General features: G+C 48.8%; 1 protein-coding gene across 2 annotated transcripts; it reads left to right on the top strand.

Annotated features, from left to right (window-relative positions):
* Positions 1-19: 19 nt before the first annotated feature.
* LOC146442653 (repressor of RNA polymerase III transcription MAF1 homolog) lies at positions 20-14,400 on the top strand. Of its 2 annotated transcripts, none has more exons than XM_085053889.1 (8): positions 20-324; positions 2,579-2,763; positions 5,753-5,881; positions 9,566-9,731; positions 10,788-10,909; positions 11,987-12,106; positions 12,969-13,085; positions 13,799-14,400. In XM_085053889.1, exons 2-8 carry the CDS (start codon positions 2,681-2,683, stop codon positions 13,818-13,820), a joined length of 759 nt encoding a protein of 252 aa, XP_084910015.1. In that variant the 5' UTR covers positions 20-324; positions 2,579-2,680; the 3' UTR covers positions 13,821-14,400. The 2 variants fall into 2 exon arrangements, with proteins under 2 accessions (XP_084910015.1, XP_084910017.1); XM_085053891.1 differs by having other exon boundaries at positions 2,576-2,763.
* Positions 14,401-14,997: the final 597 nt, after the last annotated feature.

Genomic DNA, 14,997 nt, shown 5'->3' with positions numbered 1-14,997 from the left:
CCGCGGGCGCCGCTCGGGCGGGGCGGGGCGGGCGGGGCGCTGCCGCCGCTGTTGCCGTCCGGTGCCGCAGCGGAAGGTCGCCCGCTCAGCCCGCTCAGCCCGGGGGGACTCCCAGCACCGCGCTCAGCCGCTCGCGCCGTCCCGAGCACTCGGGGACATGTCGAGGTGGGCGGAGGCCCGCTGGGCCGGCGCCAGACGGCGGACGGCGGCCGCGGCGCGCGCGCCCTCCTCGAGCTTGCTGCGGAGACTCCTCCCTTTACACGCGCCCCGAGCCTGAAGGCGCCGCCGCGGCCAGGAGGCACCGACGGGGAGCAGGACGCGCCGGTAAGCCCGCTCGGCCCGCCGCCCTGCCGCCCCCTGCCCTGCGCGGCCTCAGGCGCCTCGGACTACAACTCCCGGCATGCCCCGCGCGGCCCGGGAGCGGCCCGGCAGTGCGCGCGGCCGCGGGGCACGATGGGAGCTGTGGTCCGGTAATAACGGCCCCTGTGCGCTCGCGCGGGGCATGCCGGGAGCTGTAGTCCGCCAATGGGTGTTGCTGAGGCGCCGCGCGGGGCACGCCGGGAGCTGTAGTCCGGCGCGCGGGGCATGCCGGGATGGCACTTCCGGTGGCGCCGCCCGGGAGCGGCGAAGGTTTTCCCGCGCCTTTTTCCTTGTTTTCTTCCCTCTTTTTCTTCTTCTTCCTCCTGATTCTCCTCTTCTTCCTCCTCCTCTCTCTCTGCTTCCTCCTCTCCGCCTGTCACCGTGTCCCTGGTTGCGGTGGCTGCGGTAGCTCTGCTCGGAGCTGCACTTCCTCTTCCTCCTCCCTTCCTTTCCTTTTCTTTTTCCTTTCCTTTTCCCTCTTCTTTTCCTTCCCTTTCCTTTTCCCTTTCCTTTCTTTTCCTTTTCTTCTCCTTTCCTTTTCCTTTCCCTTTTCTTTCCTTTTCCTTCTCCCTGACCTTTTTCTTTCCTTTTCCCCTTTCCTTTTCCTTTCCATTTCCTCTTCCTTCTTTTCCTTTTCTTTTCCTTCTCCTTTTTCCTTTTCCTTTTCCCTTTCCATTTCCTTTTCCTTGACCTTTTCTTTCCTTTTCCCTTCCTTTTCCTTTTTCCTTTCCTTCTCCTTTTCCTTCTCCTTTTCCTTTCCTTTTCCTTTCCTTTTCCCTCTTCTTTTCCCTTTCCTTTCTCCTTCTCCTTTTCCCTTTTCCTTTCCTTTTCCCTTTCCTTTTCCGTTTCCTCCCCTCTTTCTATTTCCTCTTTTCCCCTTTCCCTTTTCCTTCTCCTATTTCCCTTTCCTTCCCTCTTTCCATTTCTTTTTTTCCCCTTTTTTCCCTTTTCTCCCCCCATTTCCCTTTCCAGTTCTTATTTTCTCCTTTTTTCCCTTTTCCTTTTCCCATTTTCCTTCTCCTATTTCCCTTTCCTCCCATCTTCCCATTTATTTTTTCCCTTTTTTTCCCCTTTTTTCCCCTTTTTTTCCCTTTTTTCCCTTTTCCCCTTTTCCCCCCTTTTTTCCCTTTTTTTCCCTTGTTTTCCCTTTTTCCCTTCTTTTTCTCTTTCTCCTTCTCCCATTCTCCTTTCCTTCTCCCATTTCCTTTTCCTCTTCCCATTAATTTTTCCCCTTTTTTTCCCTTTTCCCATTTCCCATTTCCCTTTCCTCCCCTCTTTCCATTTAATTTTTCCCTTTTTTCCCCTTTTTTCCCCTTTTTTTCCCCTTTTCCCCCTTTTTTCCCTTTTTCCCCTTTTTCCCCTTTTTTCCCTTTTTTCCCCCTTCTCCCATTTCCCTTTCCTTTCCTCTTCCCATTTAAATTTTCCCCTTTTTCCCCCTTTTTCCCCTTTTTTCCCCTTTTTTCCCCTTTTTTCCCTTTCCTTTTCCCTTTTTTCCATTTTTTTCCCTTTTTTCCCCTTTTTTCCCTTTTTTCCCTTTTTTCCTCTTTTTTCCCTTTTTTTCCCTTCTCCCATTTCCCTTTCCTTCCCTCTTCCCATTTAATTTTTCCCCTTTTTCCCCCTTTTTCCCTTTTTTTTCCTTCTCTCCTTCCCCTTTCCTTCTCCCATTTCCCTTTCCTCCCCTCTTTCCATTTAATTTTTCCCCTTTTTTTCCCCTTTTTTCCCCTTTTTTTTCCCCTTTTTCCCCTTGTTTTTCCCCTTTTTTCCCCTTTTTTCCCTTTTTTTCCCTTTTTCCCCCTTTTTTTCCTTTTTCCCCCTTTTTCCCCCTTTTTTCCCCTTTTTTCCCCTTTTTTTCCCTTTTTTCCTCTTTTTTACCCTTTTTTCCCCTTTTTTCCCATTAATTTCCCCCTTTTTCCCCTTTTTTCCCCCCCTTTTTCCTTTTCCTTTTTTTTCCTTCTCTCCTTCCTTTCCTTCTCCCATTTCCTTCTCCTCTTTCCATTTAATTTTTCCCCCTTTTTTCCCCTTTTTCCCCCTTTTTTCCCCTTTTTCCCCCTTTTTTCCCCTTTTTCCCCTTTTTCCCCCTTTCTCCTCCCATTTCCCTTTCCCCTTCCCATTTTTTTCCCCTTTTTCCCCTTCCCTTCCTCCTTTTCCCACTTCCCAATTCCCATTTTGGGCTTGGAAAATCCATTCCATTCCTCCCCATCCTGCTCTCTCCCAGCAGCTGCTGCACCAGGAATTGCACCAGGAATATTTTCCTGGGAATTCTGCCGGAAATTGGGAATTTCCCCGGGAATTTCTCTGGGAATTTGGCTCCCCTGGGAGGATGAAGCTGCTGGAAAACTCCAGTTTCGAAGCAATCAACTCCCAGCTGACGGTGGAGACGGGCGACGCCCACATCATCGGCAGGTGAGGGGTTAAAACAGGGAATTTGGGATTAATTTGGGAATTTTTTGGGATTTTTTTGGGGAATTCTGGAATCCTTCATTGGAAATTTGCACCTCCTGGTTCATCCTTTCCACTTGGATTTTTTTATTTTAATTTTTTTTAATTATTTTTTTATTTTTAAATTTCTTTTTCCCAAAATTTTCTGAAATTTTCCCAAATTCCCACCTGGATTTGGAATCCACATCATCGGCAGGTGAGGGGTTAAAAAAACCTGGGAATTTGGGATTTTTTTGGGATTTTTTTGGGATTTTTTTGGGATTTTTTTGGGAATTCTGGAATCCTCAACTGGGAATTTCCTGGGAATTTCCATCCCTGAGTTCATCCTTTCCACTTGGATTTTTTATTTTTAATTTTTTTAAATTTTTTTTTTATTTTTTAATCTTTTTTTCCCGAAATTTTTCCCAAATTTTCTGAAATTTTCCCAAATTCCCACCTGGATTTGGAATCCACATCATCGGCAGGTGAGGGGTTAAAAAAAAAAACGGGAATTTGGGGATAATTTGGGAATTTTTTTGGATTTTTTTGGGAATTCTGGAATCCTCCAGTGGGAATTTCCATCCCTGAGTTCATCCTTTCCACTTGGATTTTTGATTTTTGATTTTTGATATTTTATTTTTGATTTTTCATTATTTATTTTTGATTTTTTTTCCCAAAATTTTCTGAAATTTTCCCAAAATTCCCACCTGGATTTGGAAATCCACATCATCGGCAGGTGAGGGGTTAAAAAAACGGGAATTTGGGGATAATTTGGGATTTTTTTGGGATTTTTTTGGGAATTCTGGAATCCTTGAGTGGGAATTTCCATCCCTGAGTTCATCCTTTCCACTTGGATTTTTGATTTTTTATTTTATATTTTTGATTTTTGATTTTTAATTTTTTATTTTTTATTTTTGATTTTGTTTTTCCCAAAAATTTTCTGAAATTTTCCCAAATTCCCACCTGGATTTGGAATTCTTTTCTTGCCTTAAATTCTGAATTTTATTTTATTTTTGTTATTTTGTTTTCCAGCAGAAATAATTTTAATTTTCCACTTTCTCAGCTTGATGTTGAATGTTTTTAATTAGTAATTATTGTAGATATTATTTTTATTATTATTATTATTATTATTATTATTATTATTAGCTATTTTAAGTTAATGATTATTGTGGATATTATATATTATTATTTTGGTTTTTTATTACTATTATGGAATATTATATCTTTTAGGACTCACAAGAATATTTTGGGATAAATTTTCCCAAATTTTCTAAAAATTTCCCAAATTCCCACCTGGATTTGCAATCCTTTTCTTGCCCTAAATCCTGAATTTTATTTTATTTTTTTATCCTGTTTTCCAGCAGAAATAATTTTAATTCTGCATTTTCTGAGCTTGATGTTGAATATTTTTAATTAATAATTATTGTGGATATTTTGTATTATTATTATTATTTCTTTAATTATTATTAATAATTTTAAATTAATAATTACTGTGGGTGTTATATGTTATTATTAACCATCTTAAATTAATAATTTTTGTTGATATTATTTATTATTACTAATAGTTCTTAATGATTATTCTGAATTAATAATTATTGTGTTTATTTTATTAGTAGTATTATTTTTACTATTTTATTATTTTATTTTTATTATTAATTATTATATCTTGAAGGACCTGCAAGAATATTTTGGGATAAATATCCCAAAAACAAATTTTGGGTTAAATATTCCCCAAAACCCCAAAATTTTGGGATAAATATTCCCAAAAAACCAAAATTTTCCCAGTGGAATTCCATGCCCAGAGCCAGAAAGAAAATTAACTGGAAAAAAAAAGAAAATTAACTGGAAAAAAAAGTAAAATTAACTGGAAAAAAAAGTAAAATTAACTGGAAAAAAAAAGTAAAATTAACTGGGAAAAAAGAGAAATTAATTGGAAAAAAAAAAGAGAAATTAACTGAGAAAAAAAGAGAAAATTAATGGGGAAAAAAGGGAAAATAAGTGGAAAAAAAGGGAAAATTAAGTAAAAAAAAAAAGGAAATTAACTGGAAAAAATGAGAAAATTAATTGGGAAATAAAGGGAAAATTAACTGGGAAAAAAAAGAAAAATTAAGTGGAAAAAAGAGAAAATTAACTGGGAAAAAAGGAAATTTAACTGGAAAAAAGTGAAAAATTGACTGGAAAAAAAGAGAAAATTAACTGGAAAAAAAGAGAAAAAGGATTGGGAAAAAAAGGGAAAATTAACTAGAAAAAAAGAGAAAATTAATTGGGAAAAAAGGAAATTAACTGGAAAAAAAGGGAAATTTAACTGGAAAAAAAGGGAAATTTAACTGGAAAAAAGTGGGAAATTAAGTGGAAAAAAAGGGGAAAATTAACTGGAAAAAAGAGAAAATTAGCTGGAAAAAGAGGGGAAATTTAACTGGAAAAAAAAAGGGAAAATTAACAGGGAAAAAAGGGAAAATTAACTGGAAAAAAAAAGGAAATTAAGTGGAAAAAAGGGAAATTAAGTGGAAAAAAAGGGAAAAATAACTTGAAAAAAAGGAACTTTAACTGGGAAAAAAGGGAAAATTAACTGGAAAAAAAGGAGAATTAACTGAAAAAAGGGAAAACTAACTGGGAAAAAAGGGAAATTAACTGGAAAAAATGGAAATTAACTGGAAAAAAAGGCAAAAAATAACTAGAAAAAAGGGAAAATTAACTGGAAAAAAAAGAGAAAATTAACTGGGAAAAAAGAGAAATTTAACTGGAAAAAAAAAGGGAAATTAATTGGAAAAAAGGGAAAATTAAGGGGAAAAAAAGGGAAATTTAACTGGAAAAAAAGAAAAAATTAACTAGGGAAAAAAAGAGAAAATTAGCTGGAAAAAAGAGAAAATTAGCCGGAAAAAAGGGAATTTAACTGGAAAAAAAGGGCAAAAAAGTTTCTCCCAGTATTCCCAGTTTCTCCCAGTATTCCCAGCGTTCCCTGTTTTCCCTGTAGGATCGAGAGCTATTCCTGCAAGCTGGCTGGGATTGACAAGCAGCTCTTCAAGCAGTTCTGCCAGGAGGGACAACCCCACGTGCTGGAGGCTCTGTCACCTCCCCAGACCTCCGGCCTCAGCCCCGGCAGGTGTGGGATTGGGATTGGGATAATGGGGTCAGCCCTGGGATTGTGGGATTGGGATTGTGGGATCGGGATTGGGATTGTGGGATCAGGATTGTGGGATTGAGAGATTGGGATTTTGGGATTGGGATTGGCTATGGGATTGTGGGATCGGGATTGGGATTGGGGGATTGGAATTGGGATTGTGGGGTTGGGAATGTGGGGTTGGGATTGTGGGGTTGGGATTGTGGGGTTGGGATTGTGTGTCACGTGCTGGAGGCTCTGTCACCTCCCCAGACCTCCGGCCTCAGCCCCGGCAGGTTGGGATTGGGGGATTGGGATTGGGATTGTGGGGTTGGGATTGGGATTGTGGGATTGGGAATGTGGGATTGGGATTGTGGGATTGGGGGATTGGGATTGTGTGTCACGTGCTGGAGGCTCTGTCACCTCCCCAGACCTCCGGCCTCAGCCCTGGCAGGTATGGGATTGGGATTGGGGGATTGGGATAATGGGGTCAGCTCTGGGATTGTGGGATTGGGATTGTGGGATTGGGATAATGGGGTCAGCCCTGGGATTGTGGGATTGGCAATGGGATCGGCCCTGGGATCAGCACTGGGATTGTGGGATTGGGATTTTAAGATTGGGATTGGGATTGTGGGATGAGCCCTGGGATTGGCTCTGGAATCAACCCTGGGATTGGGATTGGGATTGTGGGATCAGCAATGGGATTGTGGGATTGGCAATGGGGGATTGGCAATGAGAGTGTGGGATTGGGATTGTGGGATGAGCCCTAGGATCAGCTCTGGGATCATGGGATTGGCTCTGGAATCAGCCCTGGGATTGTGGGGTTGGGATTGTGGAATTGGGTTTGGGATTGGGTGATTGGGATTGGGGAATTGGGAGTGTGGGATTGGGATTGTGGGATTGGGATTGGGATTGTGTGTCACGTGCTGGAGGCTCTGTCACCTCCCCAGACCTCCGGCCTCAGCCCCGGCAGGTATGGGATTGGGGGATTTGGATAATGGGGTCAGCCCTGGGATTGTGGGATTGGGAGTGTGGGATTGGGATTGGGATTGGGATTGGGATTGTGGGATCAGGAGTGTGGGATTGAGAGATTGGGATTTTGGGATTGGGATTGGCTATGGGATTGTGGGATCAGGATTTGGGGATCAGGATTGTGGGATCGGGATTGGGGGATTGCAGTTGTGGGGTTGGGATTGTGGGGTTGGGATTGTGGGATTGGGACAGTGGGTCACGTGCTGGAGGCTCTGTCACCTCCCCAGACCTCTGGCCTCAGCCCCGGCAGGTACCAGGATATTGGGATTGGGATTGGGGGATTGGGATTGTGGGATCAGCAATGGGATTGAGATTGTGGAATGAGCCCTAGGATCAGCTCTGGGATCATGGGATTGGCTCTGGAATCAGCCCTGGGATTGTGGGGTTGGGGTTGTGGAATTGGGTTTGGGATTGGGTGATTGGGATTGGGGAATTGGGAGTGTGGGATTGGGATTGGGGGATTGTGGGATTGTGATTGGGATTGTGGGATTGGGACTGGGGGATTGGGATTGAGGGATTGGGATTGAGGGATTGGGATTGTGGGATTGATTGGGGGATTGGGATTGTGGGATTGGGACTGGGGGATTGGGACAGTGGGTCACGTGCTGGAGGCTCTGTCACCTCCCCAGACCTCCAGCCTCAGCCCCGGCAGGTATGGGATTGGGATTGGGGTTGGGGGATTGGGCTAATGGGGTCAGCTCTGGGATTGTGGGATTGGCAATGAAATCAGGCCTGAAATCAGCACTGGGATTGTGGGATGGGGATGGGGGGATTGTGGGATTGGGATTATGGGATCAGCACTGGGATTGTGGGATTGGCCCTGAGATTGTGGGATTGGGATTGTGGGATTGGGATTGGGGGATTGGGATTGGGGGATTTGGATTATGGGGTCAGCCCTGGGATTGTGGGATTGGCAATGGGATCAGCCCTGGGATTGTGGGATCAGCAATGGGATTGTGGGATTGTAGGATTGGGAGTGTGGGATTGGGATGGGGGATTGGCTCTGGAATCAGCCCTGGGATTGTGGGATTGGGAGATTGGGGGATTGGGATTGGGGCATTGGGACTGTGGGATTGGGGGATTGGGACAGTGGGTCACGTGCTGGAGGCTCTGTCACCTCCCCAGACCTCCGGCCTCAGCCCCGGCAGGTACCTGGGGATTGGGATTGGGGTTGGGGGATTGGGATAATGGGGTCAGCTCTGGGATTGTGGGATCAGCTCTGGGATTGGGGGATTGGGATTGGGATTGGGATAATGGGGTCAGACCTGGGATTGTGGGATCAGGATTGTGGGATCGGGATTGTGGGATTGAGAGATCGGGATTTTGGGATTGGGATTGGCTATGGGATTGTGGGATCAGGATTGGGGGATTGGGAGTGTGGGATTGGGATTGTGGGATGAGCCCTAGGATCAGCTCTGGGATCGTGGGATTGGCTCTGGAATCAGCCCTGGGATTGTGGGGTTGGGATTGTGGGATTGGGGGATTGGGGGATTGGGGGATTGGGGGATTGGGATTGTGGGGTTGGAATTGTGGGGTTGGAATTGTGGGATTTGGATAATGGGGTCAGCCCTGGGATTATGGAATTGGCAATGGAATCAGCCCTGGGATCAGCATTGGGATTGGGGGATTGGGATTGGGGGATCGGCTCTGGGATTGTGGGATTGGTTGTGGGATTGCGGGATCAGCCTTGAGATTGGCTCTAGGATAATGGGATCAGCTCTGGGATAATGGGATCAGCCCCAGGATCAGCCCTGGGATTTGTGGGATCTGTTGGCAAGCAGCTTTTGGGGTTGGATGCCAATTCCCCCAGCACCACCAAGGCCACCCCAGCCCTGTCCCCAAGTGCCACCTCCACTGGGATCCCAGATCCCCCTGGGAATCCCAACCCCACCGCCCTTTCCATGGGGAATTGCCCAGGATTGCTCCCAGCCCTGGGGGTGGCTGTGTCCCACTGTGTCCCACTGTGTCCCAATGTCCCTCTGTGTCCCACTGTGTCCCACCGTGTCCCGCTGTGTCCCTCTGTGTCTCTCCATGTCCCAATGTCCCTCTGTGTCCTGCTGTATCCTCCAGTGTCCCAGTGTGTCCCAAGGTGTTCCTCCATGTCCCACTGTGTCCCACTGTGTCCCATTGTGTCCCATTGTGTCCCACTGTGTCCCTCCATGTCCCACTGTGTCCTTCCTTGTCCCACTGCGTCCGTCCATGTCCCAATGTGTCCCTCCAATGTCCCCCCATGTCCCTCTGTGTCCCTCCATGTCCCGCCGTGTCCCTCCGTGTCCCACTGTGTCCCTCCGTGTCCCATTGTGTCCCAATGTCCCTCTGTGTCCCACTGTGTCCCTCTCTGTCCCAATGTCCCAAGGTGTCCCTCTGTGTCCCTCTGTGTCTCACTGTGTCCTGCTGTGTCCCACTGTGTCCCAATGTCCCACTGTCCCTCCATGTCCCACAGTGTCCCTATGTCCTGCCATGTCCCAATGTCCCACTGTCCCCCACTGTCCCGTCACATCCCAAAGTCCCACTGTCCCCTGCTGTCCCCCACTGTCCCTCCATGTCCCATCACGTCCCAATGTCCCACTGTCCCATCACATCCCAGTGTCCCGCTGTCCCCTGCTGTCCCCCGGTGTCCCTGCAGTTCTGCTGACACACCATTCCCATTCCCAGGCTGGGGAAGAGCCAGGGAGGGGACGACGAGGGACCTCTGAGTGACACGTGCAGCCGCAAAACCCTTTTCTACCTGATCGCCACGCTCAACGAGTCCTTCCGGCCCGACTACGACTTCAGCGCCGCCAAGAGCCACGAGTTCAGCCGCGAGCCCAGCCTCAACTGGGTACGGACTGGGGGCACTGGGGGGACTGGGATGGACTGGGGGAGCGGGAGGGACCCTCGGAGCCACCTGGTTCCCTCAGAACCACCTGATTCCCTCAGAACTGTTCCTTCAGAACCACCTGGTTGCCTCAAATCCATCTCGTTCCCTCAGAACCAACCCTTCAGAACCACCTCATTTCCTCTAAACCATCTCATTCCCTCAGAACCATTCCTTCAAAACCACCTGGTTCCCTCAGAACCACCTCATTCCTTCAGAACCACCTGGTTCCCTCAAAATCATTCCCTGAGAAACACCTGGTTCCCCCAAAACCAATCCTTCAGAACCACCTCAATCCCTCAAAACCATTTCATTCCATCAAACCCACCTCATTCCCCCAAAACCACCTCGTTCCCTCAGAACTGTTCTTTCAGAACCACCTGGTTCCCTCAGAACTGCATCGTTCCCTCAAAATCATTCCCTCAGAACCACCTCGTGCCCTCAAATCCATCTCATTCCCTTAAAAATAATTTCTTCAAAACCATTCCCACATTCCCATTCCCACATTCCCATTCCCTGTCCCACATCCCCATTCCCATATTCCCACATTCCCATCCCAGGTGGTGAACGCTGTCAACTGCAGCCTGTCTGGGCAACCCTGTTCCCATTCCCACATCCCCAATATTCCCAATATTCCAAATATTCCCATTCCAGGTGGTGAACGCTGTCAACTGCAGCCCTGTTCCCATTCCCATATTCCCACATTCCCATACCCCACATCCCCAATATTCCCACATTCACACATTCCCAATATTCCCACATCCCCAATATTCCCAATATTCCCACATTCCCATTCCAGGTGGTGAACGCTGTCAACTGCAGCCCTGTTCCCATATCCCACATCCCCAATATTCCCAATAAATATTCCCAATAAATATTCCCAATAAATATTTCCAATAAATATTCCCAATAAATATTCCCAGGTGGTGAACGCTGTCAACTGCAGCCCTGTTCCCATTCCCACATTCCCAATAAATATTCCCAATAAATATTCCCAATAAATATTCCCAATATTCCCAGGTGGTGAACGCTGTCAACTGCAGCCTCTTCTCTGCTGTCCGTGAGGATTTCAAGGCCCTCAAGCCTCTCCTGTGGGACGCAGTGGACGAGGAGATCTGCCTGGCCGAGTGTGACATCTACAGGTACCGGAGCAGCTGGAATTCCGGCTTTTTCCATGGAATTCCGGCCTTTCCTGTGGGATTCTGGCTTTTTCCATGGAATTCTAGCCTTTCCCGTGGGATTCTGGCTTTTCCTGTGGGATTCCAGCGTTTCCCATGGAATTTCCTGTGGAATTCCAGCCTTTCCTGTGGGATTCTGGCTTTTTCCATGGAATTCCAGCTCTTCCTGTGGAATTCTGGCCTTTCCCATGGAATTCTGGCCCTTTCCCAGCCCTTTCCTATGGAATTCCAGCCTTTCCCTTGGAATTCTAGCTCTTCCTGTGGAATTCCGGCCATTCCTTTGGGATTCCTGCGTTTTCCATGGGATTCCGGCCATTCCCATGGGATTCCAGCTTTTCCCATGGAATTCCAGCATTTCCTGTGGAATTCCAGCCTTATTCCAGCATTTTCCATGGGATTCCAGCATTTTCCATGGGATTCCAGCCTTTCCCGTGGGATTCCAGCCTTTCCCATGGAATTCCAGTGCTTTTTTCCTGTAAAAAAGTGCTATTTTGGGTGTGAGGCATGGCTGGAGTCGCCGCCTTGTTGGGGACCTGGAGTTGTGATCTCCTTCCACCTGCTTGGAATTCCCAAAAACCCTGGAATTCCCAAAAACCCTGGAATTCCCAAACCCTGGAATTCCCAAAAGCCCTGGAATTCTGAAGTCCTAGAATTCCCAAAAGCCTTGGAATTCCCAAACCCTGGAATTCCCAAAAGCTTTGGAATTCCCAAACCCTGCAATTCCCAAACCCTGCAATTCCCAAAAGCCCTGCAATTCCCAAAAGCCCTGGAATTCCCAAACCCCAGAATTCCCAAACCCCAGAATTCCCAAAACCCCTGGAATTCCCAAACCCTATAATTCCCAAACCCTGGGAATTCCAAAGTCCTAGAATTCCCAAACCCCAGAATTCCCAAAAGCCCTGGAATTCTGAAGTCCTGGAATTCCCAAACCCTATAATTCCCAAACCCCTGGTTTTCCCACCTTTGGGAATTCCTCTGGGATACTCGGCTCTCCCCTGTTCCCAGGATTTGGGGCAATTCCCACTTTTCCCATTCCTGCAGCTACAACCCCGACCTGGACTCGGATCCCTTCGGAGAGGACGGCAGCCTCTGGTCCTTCAATTATTTCTTCTACAACAAGCGGCTGAAGAGAATTGTGTTCTTCACCTGCCGCTCCATCAGGTGAGCCCAGGGATTCCCGAGGGATTTTCCTGAGGATTTCGTGGAATTTTGGCCCTGGAATTCGTGAGGGATTTCCTGAGGATTTGCTGAAGGATTTCCTGAGGGAGTTCCTGAGGATTTCCTGAGGGATTTCCCGAGGGATTTCCCAAAGGATTTCCCAGAATTCCAGCCCTGGAATTCCTGAGGGATTTCCCAAGGATTTTTTTAGGATTTCCTGAGGATTTCCCGAGGGATTTCCCAGGGATTTCCTGAAATTCTGGCCCTGGAATTCCTGAGGGATTTCCTGAGGATTTTCCAAGGGATTCCCCAGGGATTTCCCCAGAGATTTCCCAAGGATTTCCTGAGGAATTCCCGAGGATTTCCTGGAATTCCAGCCCTGGAGTTCCTGAGGGATTTCTTGAGGACTCCCTGAGGATTTCCCAAGGATTTTTTTAGGATTTCCTGAGGATTTCCCGAGGGATTTCCCAGGGATTTCCTGAGGATTTCCTGGAATTCTGGCCCTGGAATTCCTGAGGGATTTCCTGAGGATTTCCCAAGGGATTCCCCAGGGATTTCCCAGAATTCTGGCCCTGGAATTCCTGAGGGATTCCCGAGGGATTTCCCCAGAGATTTCCCAAGGATTTCCTGAGGAATTCCCGAGGATTTCCTGGAATTCCAGCCCTGGAGTTCCTGAGGGATTTCCCGAGGATTCCCTGAGGATTTCCCAAGGATTTCTTGATGGATTCCTGAGGATTTCCCAAGGGATTCCCAGGAATTTCCCGAGGATTTTTCAAGGATTTCCTGAGGGTTTCCCGAGGGATTTCCTGAGGGATTTCCCAAGGATTTCCCAGAATTCCTGAGATCCTGCCGGCCTTTCCCGCAGCGGCTACGCCTACACCCGCTCGGACACGGGGAACGAGCTGGACATGGACCTGGGGGAAGGGGACACCGAGAAGGGGGACAGCGGGGACACCGAGGGCGGCGGCATCGAGGAGGACAGGTGGGCATGGGTGGGGCAGGGTGGGGCCATGGGTGGGTGTGGCCACAGGTGGGCATGGGTGTGGCCACAGGTGGGTATGGGTGGGGCAGGGTGGGGCCATGGGTGGGTGTGGTCACAGGTGGGCATGGGTGTGGTCACTGATGGACATGGGTGGGGCACAGGGTGGGGTCACAGGTGGGTGTGGCCACTAATGGACAGAGGGTGGAGCCACAGGTGGGTGTGGCACAGGTGGGTGTGGTCATTGATGGGCATGGGTGGGGCAGGGGGTGAAGTCCCCGGTGGGTGTGGTCACTAATGGACAAGGGGTGGAGTCCCAGGTGGGTGTGGTCATTGATGGTCATGGGTGAAGACAGGATGGGGCCACAGGTGGGTGTGGCTACAGACGGGCGTGGCTGGTGTCCTAGGTGGGTGTGACCACTTCTGGGCATGGGTGGGGCCACAGGTGGGTGTGGTCACAGGTGGGCATGGGGGTAGAACCACATGTGGGTGTGGCTGTAGGTGGGTGGGGCCATGTGGGTGTGGCCACAGGTGGACATGGGTGGGGCAGGGAGGGTAGAACATGTGGGCGTGGCCGGATGTGGGCGTGGCCATGTGGGCGTGACCACTGGTAGGCATGGGGGTAGACCCCCATGTGGGCGTGGCAGGATGTGGGCGTGGCAGGATGTGGGCGTGGCTCCAGGTGAGGCAGTCACACACCTTTGGCCTCATTGCAGGTTGCAGGTGATGTGCATGTGAGATTCCCGACCGGATCCGAGACACCGGGAACGGAACCCGGAATGGAACCGGAAAAACAACCGGAAAAACAACCGGAAAAAGAACCGGGAATGGACTGGGAACCAAACCAGCACCGGAACTGGGACTGGCAACCAAACCAGCATTGGAACTGGGAACGGCACCGGCAATGGAACTGGGAACGGCACCGGGAATGGAACCAGAACTGGGAATGGAACCGGGAATGGAACCGGAACCGGGAATGGAACCGGGAACGTCACCGGCACTGTCCTGGCACTGCCGGTCCCTCCTGAGCTGTGTCCCCCTGTCACGGTGTCCCCTGACCCCCCCTGGACACTGGAGCCCCCCAGGAATCCCGGAGCCGCCGCCGGACCCTCCGGACCCCCGGGAGCTCCGGGAAGCTTCGCTGCACTTTATGGCTCCTGCACTGATCCCAATCCCACCTGTCCAGACTCCTGACGGGCTCCATCCGTCCATCCCGGCACCGCCCGGGGGGAAAATCCCAAATCCCACCCCAAAAACTGTTCCTCCTCCCTCCCCCATCCCGAGTCCGTGTGTTTCAAGAGTTTGGCTTTGCTCTCCACCTGCTCCGGTTTTGCTTTTCCTGGGGGGTTTTACCTGCGCCAGGTGAGCCTGGCGCTTGAGGCTGGGGTGTCTCACCTGTACCTGTATTGGGATTTGGGATTTTGGATCCAAGAGGTTTCACCTGTACTTGTGGGATCTGGATAAGGTGGTCTCACCTGTACCTGTATTGGGATTTGGGATTTTGGATCCAAGAGGTCTCACCTGTACGTGTATTGGGATTTAGGGCTTGGAGCAGGGGGTTTCACCTGTACCTGTATTGGGATTTGGGATCAGACGGTCTCACCTGTACTTGCATTGGGATTTTGGATGAGGAGCCAGGAGGTCTCACCTGTGCCTGCACTGGGATATCAGGAACTCCCACCTGTGCCTGCACTGGGATTTGGGATTTGGAGCAGGGGGTCTCACCTGTACCTGCACTGAGATTTGGGATTTGGAGCAGGTGGTTCCACCTGTACCTGTATTGTGATTTGGGATTTTGGATCCAAGAGGTCTCACCTGTACCTGCACTGGGATTTGGGATTTGGAGCAGGTGGTTTCACCTGTACCTGCACTGGGAATTGGGATCTGAATTGAGGTGTCTGTCACCTGTACCTGC

The sequence above is a fragment of the Lichenostomus cassidix genome, chromosome 2, assembly GCF_008360975.1.
Source record: "Lichenostomus cassidix isolate B80296 chromosome 2, HeHo_3.0, whole genome shotgun sequence".
Classification (NCBI taxonomy): Eukaryota; Metazoa; Chordata; class Aves; order Passeriformes; family Meliphagidae; genus Lichenostomus; species Lichenostomus cassidix.
Note: the sequence above shows the minus strand (reverse complement) of the source record. Positions and strands in the feature narration are given on the sequence as shown.